Below are 16818 nucleotides of genomic sequence, written 5' to 3'. Positions count from 1 at the left end.
AACTAGTGTGTTTCATTAACACAGCCATTCCCTTGCAAAATATAAAGACAACCATATATTTTAATTTGTTTAAAGAAATATAAATAATTATAATGGGATGTTTTAAACATTTTTAATCAAACTGTTTTAAGATATTAATAATAATATCGAAATTAACTACATTAATGATGAGAAACAATTTTAACATCCTGCAGCCCTCCAATAAATTTTTAGAGGTCCCATAGTGGGTCACGGCCCTCTTGTTGAGTCACTGCCCTTACAGGCGATCAAAGCACCTCTGGTTTAACCCATGCCCACTTCAGCCCTAAAGAGTTGCTGTATATCCCAATTACATTTAATTTCCTGTTCACATTAAACACTGCTACTGAAAACAGGCTCAGAGTGCCACATCAGGGTTAAAACCTGTGACAAATATTTTATACATTATTTTATTGCTCTGTACAGCTGAACAGCAAATTTACTAGAAATTAATTGTGCAGACCATTGTATTCCAGCATTGACTGAAGCTCAAGAACAGAACTGCATACATGTTGTCTCTTGATTATCCGGGAACACAATTTGATTTTTAATTATTTTATGAAAATAAGTTTCTTACAAGCACTATAAACATACATCCAAAGATAACTTAAAAAAAAAAAAATCTTACCACCCCCGAAACAGTCTTGGTGACATGCACTATTCATGTAATTACATCTCTCACTATTCTTATCCACAAAATACATTAAAAAGCATGACTGAACCCGTGATCAGATTTATAGAGACACGGCTTTCTGAGAAGTGAAAAGCAAAGCTTACTGTATAATATTAATGTGGTATGGTAGGAAAGGAGAAAAGGCCTGGATCACCTTCCAAGTTTATACTTAAAATGTCCATGCACAGGGGAGGCCTTTCATACATTTGCAGTCTTTTCTTCTTTCGAACGGTCCACTGCCTCTTGTTTAACTTCACAGTCTGCTGGTTCTGCAACAGTCACCTGTCCTATTTGGATTTCTATTGCTTGTTCTTTAAATCTCTTGTCATCTACTTGTAAAACCACTGTCTCTTCCACCCCACCCACAGTCTGAGAAGGCTCTTCCTCCACCATGACAGTCTCGTCAACAGCAACAACGTCCACCGGCTCCACAGTGATATGCTCCACACACATGCCGTCCTCCAGGATCACCCTCTCCTCTCCCTCCTCAACCTCTGCCACAGCCAAGACCGTGGTTGGGTCTGAAATCATGACATCCTCTGTGCCGATAACCTTCTCCTGTAAGCCGTGGATTTCTTGCAGATGAGTGTGGAGGTCTCTAGTTAGCATGAACCATTGATCGCAGATGGTGCAGTGGTTGGGTTTCTCACCCGTGTGGATCACCAAATGGTACTTGAACTGCTCCCAACTATTGAAAACACTGCTACAGACCTGAGAAGGGAAAAAGATAAGTGAGTAGGGCTGCAAGAATAAGCAAAATAAAACTGAAACTGCCATATAGTGTAATTATTAAATTGCATTTAATTCAATTTATTTTCCATTTTTGGCATCACAATAGACCACAACCACCTTCCCAAACTTAAAATGATAACGTTTATAAATCCACGGTTGTCAACAAAAGAAAACAAGCCTGAAGTATTCTGTCAAAAATAAAGCTTGATGCTTTGGCATTTGAAAATGATAGATGCATTTTGGTTGATCCAATATCAAGTGGACAACGCTAAATACAGGTGTGAACGGGGTGTAAAACGCTTTGTCCACTTTCGACCACTTCCAGAGGTACTGAGGTAGTCAAATGCAGTCAATCAGACTGGTCTCGTAGTGTGGACGCTCACATGGTCAAATGCATTCGAACAGCCACAAAAGACCATCCCCTCTCTGCCTACTGAACCAATTCTAAAACATTACGGGACGTGAAGGCAAAAAAAAGTTTAAAACAAACCCACAGCTTTCAACATAGTTTTGTAGTTATCATAGCAGAAACAAAAGCTGCTGCACTCCTTATCATTTTCCGTTGTCTCCTTTGGCATTTTTTTGTAAATTTCGCAAGCATACTTATGAAATACTAGATTGAAAGATCAAAAACAGCCCTTACATACACTTGCCCATAGACCCTGCACTCAAAATCAGGGCAGAAGTGGTTGAAAGTGAACAAAGAGTTGGATTAAAACACCAGGGCTCATATTCACAAAAGATTTTATCTTAGCACTAAGAGTTCACCTAAATAGCAGTAAAAGTTTTCAGCTAAGGAGTTTCTCTTAAAACCTATTCAACTTTAAAGTTTAAGCTAAGAGTAAGGGTGGGGTTGACCTCTTTTCTATGAATGATGTCAGCTTGCTTACTAATTACGTCCACAGTGATTGGCTGATAGTCTCTGTCAGAGATTTATTCATAGAAATATTGAAGAGTGCAATATTATGTTGCCATATTCAAATAAAGGTTTAAAATGAAAACTGCTTATCGCCACATTCAAATAAAGATTTTAAAAAGCAGGCTCTGTCACTAATTAAACCATTATATGTTCAGCTAATTGTCAGCCTCTTACATGTGTGCTACTCATAATTAGTGAATATGCATATAAACAGCCTTTTTAATTAACAGAGTAGAAGAATCATAGCTGATAGTAAAGCATGCAAACGTAAAAGAAAACCACAAGCACAGCTGTTACTTCTTGTCCAGCTGGTTAATGAAAACAAGGATATAATATCAAAGGAAAATTTGGAGTTGGAATAACCTCTAAAACCAAAGGTGATACCTTTTTAAAAGCTCATTATCGTCAAATGTTTTTAAAATGTTTATATTCTAGGGCAAATTGTCTGCAACAGCCATTTTAGGATAGTTTGTGGCTTGGTCTTTATAGTGACTAAGGAGTCCTCTTCACTACTCCTAATGTTTCACAGATTTAGGAGCTAGTTTTAGTGTTAAAATGTTTTGTAAAACACTTAGAGCGCAAAACATGCGTAAAATATGATTGTGTGTTTTTTTTTTAGTCCTGTAAGGGAGTAAAAATGCATGTTTGGATAATATGTTACTGGCTAAAACCAACCTGGCATTCATAGAGCTTCTTTCTCCCTTTTTTGGCTCCAGCGCCATTTTGACATGCTGACATGTGGCACTTTAGCGTACTGTTCCTGGCAAAACGTTCATGGCACTCCGGGCACTCAAAGGGTTTCTCACCTACATATACATGAATAAATGAAAAGCTGATTAGAGATTAAACTTGAATACATTTGTTAAAATCCATTTAACCTCATAATATCTCACCCACACACCTGTGTGCTTCCTTAAATGCTCTTTGAAGTGTCCAAAATGATCAAACTGCTTTTCACAGTACTCGCAAACATGCACTTTCTTTTTCTGCCGTCGGGATTGTTCCTCTGCATCAAAATGATAATTATTCAGGTGCAGTTTAAGGGCTCCTTCGCGGGCGTATGTTTTACCGCAGTGTCTGCAGACAAAGCCCCTATCTGGAGTAGTGGTGTGAGTCTTCATGTGCTGTTTGAGGTGGTAGTAGAGTTTGAAGCAGCGGTCACACGTGTCACAACGGAAAAGGTTGTCCAGCTGAGAGATCTGAACCTCCACCACTTCAATATTCTCCAGGGTCTTGGAGGCCATCACAGCCTCATCCTGCATGACTATTGTCTCATCTTCTTCATTTTTCATCACATGGACCGTTTGCTTTCCCTGCTGGTACTGGCTGGTGATGTCAGCCAATAAGGCCAATGCAGAGTCATCCGATGAGGGTTCAGTGGAATTCCTGGCAGCATCCACTACTTCCACCAGGCCGCTTTCCTCCACCTCAATATGTTCCTCGCCAACCTCCACTTCAATTTCAACAGATTCAGTCTCCACTGAAGGAAGAGTCTCAGTGATCACATTGGAGGTCTCTGCAATCTTCCTCTTCTTAGCCTTGCTCTTTCCAGTCAAGGCCTGGGAGGAGTTTATTGAGGTGGTACCATTCCTTCTAGATGGGAGAAGAAACATAATAGTTAAAAATCAACTTCAGGATAAAAGCAGGCAAAAGAAAATGTATAACAATGAGTAACCTGTTGTTCAAGGCTTTGATTGCCTCGTGCATTTGAAGGTACTCCGCAGCTCTCCAGACATCATTGACTTCTTCCTGACCATTCACAGCTAATGTAGCCGTATAAGTGAACTCCATTAGGTGGCGGAAGGCAGTGTTGCTTACACCTAGTGAAATAAATTATTGAGCATTTAATATTTTAAGTATTTTTTAGATTATTACTATTAGCGCTGGGAGAACATAAAATACAAAAGTAGAAATGTGTCAACTTGTAGATTTAATTGCTATCAACTTGGATACAAAAACTTGAGGTCTGACTCCAGTGGAACAGGTTTAAAATTTTGATAAGAGCGTAGGACACAAAGACAGAAAAAAAAATGTAAACGTATGGACCTGATGATCTCTATTGGACCTGATGCGGTCTATTGTGATGCCAACTTTCCATTATTCGTTTTGAGTGTTTAACAATATTTGAAACAATTCATATCAATAGCTCTATGACCATTGCATTATCCTCCGTCTTCTCCATCAATCTGTGATAGTATGTTTAAATGGCCAAACCCTCCAGAAAACTGGTGCAGGCAGCCGCACCAAAACATTCTCCCACATTTTTTGACAGCTTGAAATTTAAAGTATAGGCTACATTATCTGACTAAGCAGAAAAACTTATCGCCCGATGCCGATATCTGAAAAATGTCTAATATCGGCATTGGGCGATACTACTACTACACAGCTCACACTCTCTCTCGTTTACTGTCGTTGTGAACAGTTCTGTCTAATACAGATAGAACTCTGCCTAATAATCGGATATAAAGGTTAAACAAATTAATGTATACTAAAAGTATTATAATGATTAGAGGTCGACCAATGTATCGGTTTTGCCGATTAATCGGCACCAATAGTTGAGTGATGGAACAATCAGTTATCAGCAAAAATCCATGCCCATAGTTTTCCGGGTTGCGTCTGTTGCTGGAGTGGCTGAGAAGGGTGTTTTCATTATACAGAGCGAGAGCGGCCTCTAGTGGCTGAAATCACTGACAGCATTTTGTTTAGACACGTGATGCTGCACGCTGAACAAAGCGAGAAACTTCAGACCCGGATTTAAATCCAGCTGACAGAAAATCCTGCCGCGCCATTCACATAGTTTTCCATTAAATTGGATATTTGACCCGATTCATTTTTAATGTACATAATGAATTGTATATCGAGCATTTTCATCGAAACGTTTGTATTTCTGTGGCTCTAATAAAGTCTGGATTGCTATTTCCGTTTGCTCCGTTTTTTAAACGATGAACTTCAAACTTATCTATGCCTCATTGTTCATTCTTGAAGTAATCTTGTGTCTGTTTGGTGAATAAATAAACAGTTTTAGACCGCTGCTCAAGGGCAACTTGAAGCGATGTGTCCGGAGTGTGTGTGATACCGGTGAGTTCTCCTAGACTCTGTGCTGCTCTTTTATTTTGATTAGATAATCACTAAGTGTTTAAGGATAGAAGCAGTTAAAATGTGAGAGTTAAATTGTACTGGAATAAATGTAGGGCCCTTCGTTTTCCGTGATGCAGAAAACGTGGAATCGTGGAACAGAACTCACAGTTTAACGTGGAATGTCACGGAATTGGTAAAATATTGAATAAATTAAAAGCAGGTCATTACACTTAAATCAAATCGCGATATGGACTAATACCTATAACTATTAAGCTGGGAAAGTCAATACACAGAACTGTAAAGGTATTTACAGAAACCCATCAAAAAAGTCCGGCTTGATTTTTCAGTAGAATGTACATAATAACATTATTTTTTTAATATAGTAAATCCTATTTGTTTCCAAAAAAAAAAGTTAGCTTCATTTTCAGTAATTAAAAGATAAAATTAAAATTATATTAATGGTTCATGTCTTGATTTGATAACCAGAAAAAAATCAATACACAACAGAATTTTTGAGGGGGAAAAAAATCATAAGGCTTCTTTAAGAAAAAGCTAAAATAAATTAAGTTGTTTTATGCATTCAAATAATTAGACATGCTAAAACACAGAATTTGGTAACAATAAAAAAAAATATGGTGAGAAAAAATAAAGCATTTAATAGGGCCATAAACGTAATTTTTGTTCAACTTTTATTAAATGAATGTGAAAATGTATACGTTTCATGATTTTAATTAATTAGACATGCTTAATTAATAAACTTTAATTTAACTATTAAAAAGGAGTGGAGAAAAATTAAAACAATACAGAAACTACTACTAGTATGGTTCAGTACTGTTTTTTTTTTTTTTTAAATAAAGCACTATTTTAGTTTTTCTTCAGTATCCATTTTAAATACTATTGGTTAATTAATCTGTATCGGTCAGTGTGGTCCAACCTAGCCATCGGTATCGGCAAAATCCACTATCGGTCGAACTCTAATAACGATTGCTTTTAGCTGTGAGATCTTGTGAAGTGTGTATGTGTATCCAGCATGATCAAGTGTTCTCTGTGTGGCGGTCAGTCTTTGTGAATTACATGCTATAAACTTTAAACTCGTGATTTTAAATTATGCTGCGCTTTATGCATTTGCCCACTGTCATATTTGTCATTTTCACTATGTGTTGTATGTAAAATGACTGTTACCCTTACTTTATTAAAACAATATGATTCCAAATGCACACAAACTTCCCAGAATACTAAGTGTGCTGTTGGTTACAATTGCTCAGCTCAACTTAATGTTTTTATAAAATATTTATTTATTTGTGGAAAATTCTTAAATTATCTAAAGTATGTTTATTTTACACAATTTTTTAACCACTGTCATACTATTTCAAATGTCTTAAATATTAACAGTAAAAAAAAATATTTTATATATATATATATATATATATATATATATATATATATATATATATATAAAAGGGTTGTGCCCTCTCTCTTGCTCCACCCATGCATGATAATATCATGTGTCGTCGATCTCAGGGGGTGACGATATGACGATTTGAAAAATGACCATATCGCCCAACACTAATAGATAGATAGATAGGCTTTATAGCAGCTATAAGCCCCCCTGCTTTCCAAGATATCGGCATCAGCTGTCAAAAAAAACAAAAAAAAAAAACAATATCGGTCGACCACTAATCTATTATCTGCTATACAAAAAAATGCCACCAAGTCGTCAACAGGTGCTTTCAGTTTAGACAGATATACTGATTAAGATTTGACATTCTTTGACATCCAGAACAAACAGGCTACACTAATAATTAATAACAGTTTTTGATTCCATACAGTTGTGTGTATTGTTTGGTACCTTCAATCTCCACTAGAGGCTCTTGAGTGAAGTCCTGGAAGAATTTGTGGAAAAACTGACTGCAGGCAGCCAGAACAGCTTTGTGGGCTCTAAACTGATGTCCTGTTAATGTAACTACAATCATCAACACCACCAAATATGTTCAACTGTTTATTTAACTGTATAATAGTTTGCATAATTCAGTAAGATACTATATTTTGAGGTAGAAAGGCCGGAAACCATACCATCGACGATAAGAGTGATGTCTGTGAACTGATCCAGCCGACGCTGCTCATTCAGTTTGTCAAGCATCACTTTGTAATGGGCTGGAAACTCATGCCCATAGTCAACATCTCCATCAACAGACATGGCTCAGCCCTTTCCCTGCGCATGCAAGTACTATTAAGAAACAAATAAACATGACAGAGTCAGAAAATTATGTATGCATGTGTAATATGCATATTATTATACACAAAAAAAGATGCATGTGACTTAATGCTACCAAAAAGCAGTTACAATTGCTTTTGCTCTTCTAAGTGGGTAACGTAGACATCTACAATATTAAAATATTAAATGTATTTTGACAGCCAACAAATTCTTCTACAAACTTTCACTAGCTTATGTCATTTAACACAGACAATGTTTTCAGATAAATTAGGCACATACTTTGTAATGGCCCCTATGCCAACAGATCCACAGAGTAGCGGTCATTTCTAAACAGCAAGCTGAATAAGCGCTTTTCTACAGGGAACTTCTCTACGCAAGAAGGGCTGCTTTACACCCAACTGGTCAAACTGCTGCAAAAGCCACGTCTTCAACAGCCCAACCGTACAGAGGCCCTACAGAAATATACAAACGGCAAAAGCAGCAATGTGTGCCAGTCAACTTCATGTTCCTCGCGCGCTAGGCCTGTGGATGCTAACGCATTCGCCATTTGTTTTCTGGACCATTGTCGTTACGTCATCAAATCGCGCATTAAAATGCTCTTTTAATCAAACAGATTCCCTCTCGGCTAAATAATGAGTGATGCCGGGTGTCTAACGCTCCCGAGAACTTACCCCGGGTGACGCTGTGATGTTTAGTGCAGTAGTTTCTATTCGTTGGAGGCCTGAATCGATGTATGTGCTGTTTTTCCTCCGCTCGTCGGAAAAAGGGCGGTCGCTCTTGCTTTGGCCTCGAGTTCCCATAAGCCCCTGCGGAAGGGTTTTATCGCGCGAGGCTGACAGGTGGTGGTTACCAGGGCGACGGAGCCCAAAGATTATGTCATCTTCAAGAATGGAAAATTTAAATACGTATTATACGTGTTATAAGTAACATTTTGGGGTTGGCAGCCTGATTTGGATTAAAAGAAAAATCAATAATACTATAATTACTCTATAATTCATTACAAAATTACCTACTAATAAACCTATTGAATGCTTGTACATACAGTTCATTGATATATTATTATTATTATTATTATTATTATTATTCACTTCATTTAAAAAAATATATATGAATATTTAAATTACATTTTAAATGTTTTGTTTCTAAAACGTTTTTAATGGCTTTAGTTTTAATAACCCTGATCCAATGTAGCAATGTTACTTTTGTTCAAAAATCCACAAATTAGAAAAAAAACCTCAGCATTTATTAAAGTCTAAAGAGAACATTATTTTGACCAATTCATCTGTTATAATTAATTATAGCTATATATTATTTGTTCATCTAGACCTATAAGACATCAAACATAAATATTATTACATTTTTCACCAAGGGTATTTGAAGATAAGTTGAAATTTGAGATATTAAAATGTTTTTTGTTTCTCTCATGTAATCCACCTTATTCATTGACAAACAAAGCTCTCCAGTGATACACTCTTAAATCTAAAGGTTCTTTATTAGCATTGATGGTTCCATTAAGAACCTTTAACATCCATGGAACCTTTTCATTAAGAACAAATGGTTCTTTTAAGAACTGCTCACTGAGAGGTTCTATGGGAAACCTATGATGATTATTGTATGGCATGACTGTGAAAACACGTTTGGAATCTTTATTTTTGAGAGTGTAGCATTAATATGACAAAAAAAAAAAAAAAAAAACACGGCAGCAAGATTGATTTTTAATGAGCCGAGAAGAATACATGTCACACCTCTGTTTATAAATTTGCACTGGCTACCAATAGCTGCTCACATAAAATTCAAGGCATTGATGTTTGCCTACAAACCTACTGGCTCTGAACCCATTTACCTAAATTTGTTACTATAGACTTATGTGCCCTCTAGAAGATTGCGTTCTGCAAGTGAACGTCACTTGATTGTGCCATCCCAAAGAAGTACAAAGTCACTTTCACAGACTTTTAAATTAAATGTTCCCTCCTGGTGGAATGCCTCCCCAACTCAATCCGAGCAGCAGCTTAGAGACCTTAGCCATCTTCAAGAATCTCTTCCATCTTTATTTGGCCCTCTAACTTTAGCACTCACTATTCTAATTCTATTCTTTAAAAAAAATCTAACCATCCTCTAATCTTTTTTTATTCTATTTTCATTTATTATGCAATTGTGTGTGTGTGTGTGTGTGTGTGTGTATATATATATATATATATAATACCTCTAACACTAGCTTGCTCTATTCTTTTTCTATTCCATCTGTTTTCTTTCTTTTTATTTATTATATTATTTAAAAGCCCATGCTACATTTACTGTGTTAAGTTAACTGAGACTTGTTATAGCACTTATATATCATTGCTCTTTTTGTTGTTTTTGATTGCTTCCACTGTCCTCATTTGTAAGTCGCTTTGGATAAAAACATCTGCTAAATGAATAAATGTAAATGTAAAAAAATGATGATGCTTGTAAATGTAGTTCGAGGAAAGAACTAAGATTTGATTGCTGGAAGCATGTTGTGACGAGTGGGGCGGGGCCGAGGGACATGGGAGCGAGGCCGGGGGAGTGATTGGAGATGAACTGCACCTGTTCGACCCACCGGTCTCGAGGCCCATGGAGGAGATGGAAGGATATAAAACTGGAGCGACGACAGTGAAGGACGAGAGAGGACCAGGCCTGGGCTTTTAGTTGTGTTTTGGTTTTTATTTTATGCGCACCAGTCGTCCGTGAGGGGCTGGTGCGCTGTTTTGTGTTTATTTTGTTATTAAAATGTTTTTGATTGTCCGCCGGTTCCCGCCTCCTTCTTCCGGATGAATATGAAGGTTGATATCATTACAGTGGTGCCGAAGCCCGGGAGAAGGAGGGACGCGCTGCTGAAGATCCCTCGCCGCTGTGGTGAATCCGCGGTGCCATCGAGCTGGCGAGGAGTGTGCCGCCATGGACGCTCGAGGCGGTGGACTGGAGCGAGTTGCCGGGGACGGGCGAGCTCGCTACCGGCCGCCCACGATGTGGAGAGACGGCTGCCGTCCGTGAGGGAGCGGAGGAGTCGGCGCCGTTCGCCAGGTGGCCGGAGCCTGCTGCCTCCGCCGGAACGGGGAGGAGCAGGGAACGGGGGACTCCTGCCGGCTGCCCAAAACCGGAGGAGCCGTCGCCGTCCACCGGGCGGCGGAGGAGTGTCGTGCCGTCCGCCGAGGGCCGTCCAGTGCCACCGCCAGGCACCGCGGAGGAGATCACCCAGCTGGTGGAGGGCCGAGCAGCGGTGCGTCTGGGAACCGGAATTTTTTTTTTTTTTTTTTTTTTTCCTCTCTCCCCTCTCTCGTCTCTGTCGCTCCTCCTTCCATCTCCTTTTCTCTCGCCTCGCCTGTCCTACCCCCAGGTTCCCGCAGGTCCCCGGGAGCGGCCCCCCCGGAGGGAGGGGGGGGGGGGGGAGTAGAGCGCAGTCTCGGGAGTACCCCCCGGCCTGCGAGGGGCGATGGGGGTATGTGACGAGTGGGGCGGGGCCGAGGGACATGGGAGCGAGGCCGGGGGAGTGATTGGAGATGAACTGCACCTGTTCGACCCACCGGTCTCGAGGCCCATGGAGGAGATGGAAGGATATAAAACTGGAGCGACGACAGTGAAGGACGAGAGAGGACCAGGCCTGGGCTTTTAGTTGTGTTTTGGTTTTTATTTTATGCGCACCAGTCGTCCGTGAGGGGCTGGTGCGCTGTTTTGTGTTTATTTTGTTATTAAAATGTTTTTGATTGTCCGCCGGTTCCCGCCTCCTTCTTCCGGATGAATATGAAGGTTGATATCATTACAGTGGTGCCGAAGCCCGGGAGAAGGAGGGACGCGCTGCTGAAGATCCCTCGCCGCTGTGGTGAATCCGCGGTGCCAACGAGCTGGCGAGGAGTGTGCCGCCATGGACGCTCGAGGCGGTGGGCTGGAGCGAGTTGCCGGGGACGGGCGAGCTCGCTACCGGCCGCCCACGATGTGGAGAGACGGCTGCCGTCCGTGAGGGAGCGGAGGAGTCGGCGCCGTTCGCCAGGTGGCCGGAGCCTGCTGCCATCCGCCGGAACGGGGAGGAGCAGGGAACGGGGGACTCCTGCCGGCTGCCCAAAACCGGAGGAGCCGTCGCCGTCCACCGGGCGGCGGAGGAGTGTCGTGCCGTCCGCCGAGGGCCGTCCAGTGCCACCGCCAGGCACCGCGGAGGAGATCGCCCAGCTGGTGGAGGGCCGAGCAGCGGTGCGTCTGGGAACCGGAATTTTTTTTTTTTTTTTTCCTCTCTCCCCTCTCTCGTCTCTGTCGCTCCTCCTTCCATCTCCTTTTCTCTCGCCTCGCCTGTCCTACCCCAGGTTCCCGCAGGTCCCCGGGAGCGGCCCCCCCGGAGGGAGGGGGGGGGGGGGGGGAGTAGAGCGCAGTCTCGGGAGTACCCCCCGGCCTGCGAGGGGCGATGGGGGTATGTGACGAGTGGGGCGGGGCCGAGGGACATGGGAGCGAGGCCGGGGGAGTGATTGGAGATGAACTACACCTGTTCGTCCCACCGGTCTCGAGGCCCATGGAGGAGATGGAAGGATATAAAACTGGAGCGACGACAGTGAAGGACGAGAGAGGACCAGGCCTGGGCTTTTAGTTGTGTTTTGGTTTTTATTTTATGCGCACCAGTCGTCCGTGAGGGGCTGGTGCGCTGTTTTGTGTTTATTTTGTTATTAAAATGTTTTTGATTGTCCGCCGGTTCCCGCCTCCTTCTTCCGGATGAATATGAAGGTTGATATTATTACACATGTATAAATTGTAAAATTAAATGTAAAAACAATACAACATAACCTCAATCTAAACGATCTTAAAATAGGAAGCAAACATCAAAAGGTTTATACATGATCTGTTAAACCATTGCAGGTTTGGTAGTTAAACATTAGGCTAATCTAAAAATGATTGTCCAAGCTTGAGATAAAGTATCTAAAATCAAATAGATTAGACAATTTCTCAACACGCTATTGATTTAATGTACTGTTGTTCATTGTCCAACCAGATGGAATGTCTTTGAATGTTTGAAATGTGTTTTGGTTATGTAAGTTTTAAATACTGTCTTCTTAGAAAATGCACTTTATCATTGTTTTTCCAGTCTTACAGAATTTAAGAACAGGGTGTTCATAAAAGTTCAGCAAAGAGACAGGAAGCTTCAAATTTTCATCTCAGCAGGAAAAGGGCTGACACTAACCCAGCTGTGTACTGCTGCTCAAAAAATGCAGGATGTTAAGAGAACCATGCAAATAAATAATTATTGATTCTATACAATTTAATGCTTTAACAATGCTCTGATACATAATTGGTTGTAATCCACCCCCCCCCCCCCACACACACACACACACTGTTTAGTATCTAGACTTTTTTGACAAACATTTTGCCATCAGTTTTTCTCTCTTTTTTCCATGAAAGAGACATGAGTGAAGACACGAGTGAACAAATTAAACAGTTAGAAAGGGAAAAAAGAAAATAAAAAACAAACTTTAGCTGAGTCATATAGCAATACTAATCCTCTTATAGATATTTTTCTTTTCTTTTTTCTTCCACTCAAGCTCAGGCTTGTCACAGGGACAGAGGGACTTCTGACCCGCTTTCATTCAGGAAAAACAAGAGCAGTATAAATAGGAGGAGCGGTGTGGGAGCAGGTTGTTTTTGTCTAGAACCAGCTCAGTAGTGATGTGTCGTTCGTGAACGAATCGTTCTTTTTGAACGAATCTTTTAGGTGAACGAATCGTTCTCGTTCACGCAATCCACTGACTCATATTTCTCGTTCACTGAAGTTCCTCCCTCCACAGCAGCGTGGCGCTATTAGCAGTGCATGCGCAGCTCGGTGAACCGGGTAACTCAACCATTTCATCCTGTCAAAGAATTACTCAACCTCGAGCCAATAGCCTTCGATTATGAGATGTGACAGAGCAAGTGATTTGTTGAATGTAGTGAACGAATACGCCCTTCAATGAACTAGTTTCATATGAGTCTGAACGAGATCTAGAGATCTTATCGTTCGTGAATGAAATGTCTGAACTGGCACACATGTCGTTCCTGAATGAGTTGAATGAACAGATACGTCGTTCGTGAATGAAATGAACTGGTATAGCTTATCTCGTTCGTGAATGAAATGAATGGGGGTAAACCGGGTTAGTCTGCCATTTAGCATGTCAATCTCGCAAAATGCAAAGAGCAGTTACAGGTACTGTGCACATACACTTATTTTGATATTTAGCATACAGAACTCAACGTTTAATCCCCGATTTATGAATGAATATATAATATACAATCTCATCAAACAATTAAAATGCTAATTAGGCAAGAAAACCTTGTGCTTTGTTCATCTGAACAACTTAATTAGACTTTATATATTGAATGCGATTATGCACACATTTTTATAAAGCCAGGTCAGTTTTTGTAACAAGTGAATACGTTCGTTGACTTAAGACAAAACACATAATACACACTTTTTTACCACCTGCTGGCATATTTTGTGTAATACAAAAAAAATTATCACTGAACGAATCATTTTGGTGAACGAACTGAAAATGAACGAATCTCTAGAAAGAATCATAATTTCCACCACTACAGCTCAGAAAGTATCGCTGCTGAAGACTCTCAAGACTCCAAAACAAGTAAGTTCACTCATCAATTATGGGTTATCATATTTTTTTAGATTTCTTTCTCTTCTTTCGACAACTTTGATTGACTTTTTTTGAATATATATATATATATATGTATATTCACTGGCCACTTTTCTAGTACCGGAAGGACCCCCCTTTGCCTTCAGAACTGGTACATATTGACATAATAGCATTACGGAGCTGCTGCAGATTTGGGTGCACATCATCCATGATGTGAATCTCCCATTCCACCACATCCCAAAGCTGCTCTACTGGATTGAGGCCATTTGAGTAAAGTGAACTCAATGTCATGTTCAAGAAACCAGTCTGAGATTATTTGAGCTTTAAGTGACGTGACATAAGTGACATGACATACAGAATTCGTGCTCTGCGAACACATCCAAAGTGCGCACACACACACACACACACACATGCACACACATCAGTGAACACACAGCCGGAGAAGTGGGCAGCCATTTATGCTGCAGCACCCAGAGAGCCATTGGGGGTTCAGTGCCTTGCTTAAGGGCACCTCAGTCGTGGTATTGCCGGCCCGAGACTCAAACCCACAACCCTAGGGTTAGGAGTCAAACTCTCTAAACACTAGGCCACGACTTCCCTTTGTTACATGGTGCATTTACCTGCTGGAAGTAGCCATCAGAAGATGATTACACTGTAGTCATAAAGTAGTTGTGCGTTCAGAGATGGTATTCTGCATACCTTGTTTGAAACGAGTGGTTATTTGAGTTACTGTTGCCTTTCTATAATCTCCAACCAGTCTGCCCTTTCTCCTCTGACCTCTAACATTAACAATTAATATTTGTCCAAACAACTGCCACTCACTGGATATTTTCTCTTTTTCAGACCGTTCCCAATAGATCAGCAGTTTTTTTTTTGTGATAAATTTTTTATTGGTTTTTCCATTTAGGAAAACAAAAACAAAACAAACAACAACAAAGCAAATAAACAAACAGATGTAGCTAGCATCAATTTAACAGTAATAGCAAGATTAACAGAGAAATTGACATGGTAGTGTAGCATAACAAATAAATAAATACGTAACAATAGCAAAACTACCAAGCATATGAAATCAAATAGACAGAGTATATGCAGGGAATACCACATATCCACCCATCCCCCCAGCCCCCCAACCCCCCACCCAACAGGACCCCAAGAGAGAAAAAAAAAGATGACTACAATAAAGATTTTAGCGTAGAGATGGTATCATCTCAACATGAGATGTTTCAGGTTTGGCCAAGTGCAAGTTTGCTGCCCAACGTTCCATAATGGCGATATCCATGTAATCTAGCAGCCATTTGTTTAAGGATAATAAATGAGAAGGTTGCCATCTACCTGCTATCAGTTAACGTTTGGATTTAGCAGGTAGGTTCAAACCTGAAGAGTCATTCAATAATAAGAGAGTAGGCGAGTAAGGAATCTCCTGAGACAATAATGTGGACAATACACTACAAACATTTTTCCAGAAAGCCACAACACCTGAGCAATCCCACACCATATGAAAAAAAGTGCCCAAACTCTTTTGCAAGCACAGAGTACAATTAGGAGAGGGCAAAGCTTTAAATCTGAACAAACTGCGGGGAGTGTAATATGACCTGTATATAAAGTTGTATTGAATCATTCGGTGGTTTGGGTTACTGGAAGAGAAAGACAGATTTTGCCAGATCAAGTGCCAGTCCAGATTATTATTATCAGATGGCAAATCCTGCTTTCAAACTCTATCCAGAGAGAATAGTTTGTCTGATGCCTGCAACAAGACAGCATAAATAATAGAGACCAACCCCTTACCCCCAGTCAAAACCTTATGAAAAGGATGTAATCCTAGTGTGCCATTCATAGACTGTAAAAAAATATGGACGTAGGGTCTGTGACGTCACCCATAGACTCCTCAATTGCGGTTTTGAAGCGCAAAGTGTCCAGAGCGGGCTGTCGCCATCTTGGCAGCGCGTCACCGCGCGACTCTCCCGGATAATCGAAAATGGGCAAAAAGGCGGGAGCTGATTGCTGAAGCCACGCCCACCTAGCACGACGGCATTGTCAGCAGCGGCAATCCACCTGTCACTCAAGTGGCCACGCCCCTAATTATGCAGAATTTTAAGTCTTAATATAATTTAAACGGATGAGTTTTAAAAAAATTCACCCCCCTCACAGTTGTCATGAAGGACAAAATTAGCAATATAGACCAAAATCATTTTTTGAACCAGGCTGTAAACACGTTTTCTTCTGCTTTAAAGTTGGGCATTTTAACATGGGGAGTCTATGGGATTGACTCCCTTTTGCAGCCAGCCTCAAGCGGCCAGTCGATGAATTGCAGTTTTTGTCACTTCCTGATTGGCCTCACGAGAGAGAGCGCGAGGTTGCCGCTCGGTGCCATTCCAAGGAACCCCATAAGTGCGCATTGCTGTACGTAACTGAAGATAAAAGAAAAAGGAGGAACCGGGTAAATTAAAGATTTTCTGAACGTCTAAGAATGAGCGGAGACCTTCAGCCCCAAAAATGTCAGATAGTGTAAATACACCATCATTTGCCCAACTAGAAAAGTATATAGGGCGTCCTCCTAGCTGTAGAC

The 16818-nt window shown here is 40.7% G+C and overlaps 1 protein-coding gene across 3 annotated transcripts; it reads right to left on the bottom strand.

Moving 5' to 3' along the window:
• Nucleotides 1–557: 557 nt before the first annotated feature.
• On the bottom strand, nt 558–8434 carry LOC132114452 (zinc finger protein 131-like). Of its 3 annotated transcripts, XM_059522578.1 has the most exons (8): nt 8307–8402; nt 7915–8087; nt 7494–7647; nt 7270–7371; nt 4018–4162; nt 3244–3935; nt 3018–3148; nt 558–1402 (listed from the first exon to the last, which is right to left on the bottom strand). In XM_059522578.1, exons 3-8 carry the CDS (start codon nt 7615–7617, stop codon nt 890–892), a joined length of 1707 nt encoding a protein of 568 aa, XP_059378561.1. In that variant the 5' UTR covers nt 7618–7647; nt 7915–8087; nt 8307–8402; the 3' UTR covers nt 558–889. The 3 variants fall into 3 exon arrangements, with proteins under 3 accessions (XP_059378561.1, XP_059378559.1, XP_059378560.1); XM_059522576.1 differs by lacking the exon at nt 7915–8087 and having other exon boundaries at nt 8307–8434; XM_059522577.1 differs by lacking the exon at nt 8307–8402 and having other exon boundaries at nt 7915–8278.
• Nucleotides 8435–16818: the final 8384 nt, after the last annotated feature.

Source organism: Carassius carassius, chromosome 34 (genome assembly GCF_963082965.1).
Source record: "Carassius carassius chromosome 34, fCarCar2.1, whole genome shotgun sequence".
Taxonomy (NCBI): domain Eukaryota; kingdom Metazoa; phylum Chordata; class Actinopteri; order Cypriniformes; family Cyprinidae; genus Carassius; species Carassius carassius.
This window is presented reverse-complemented; position numbering and strand designations above follow the sequence as displayed.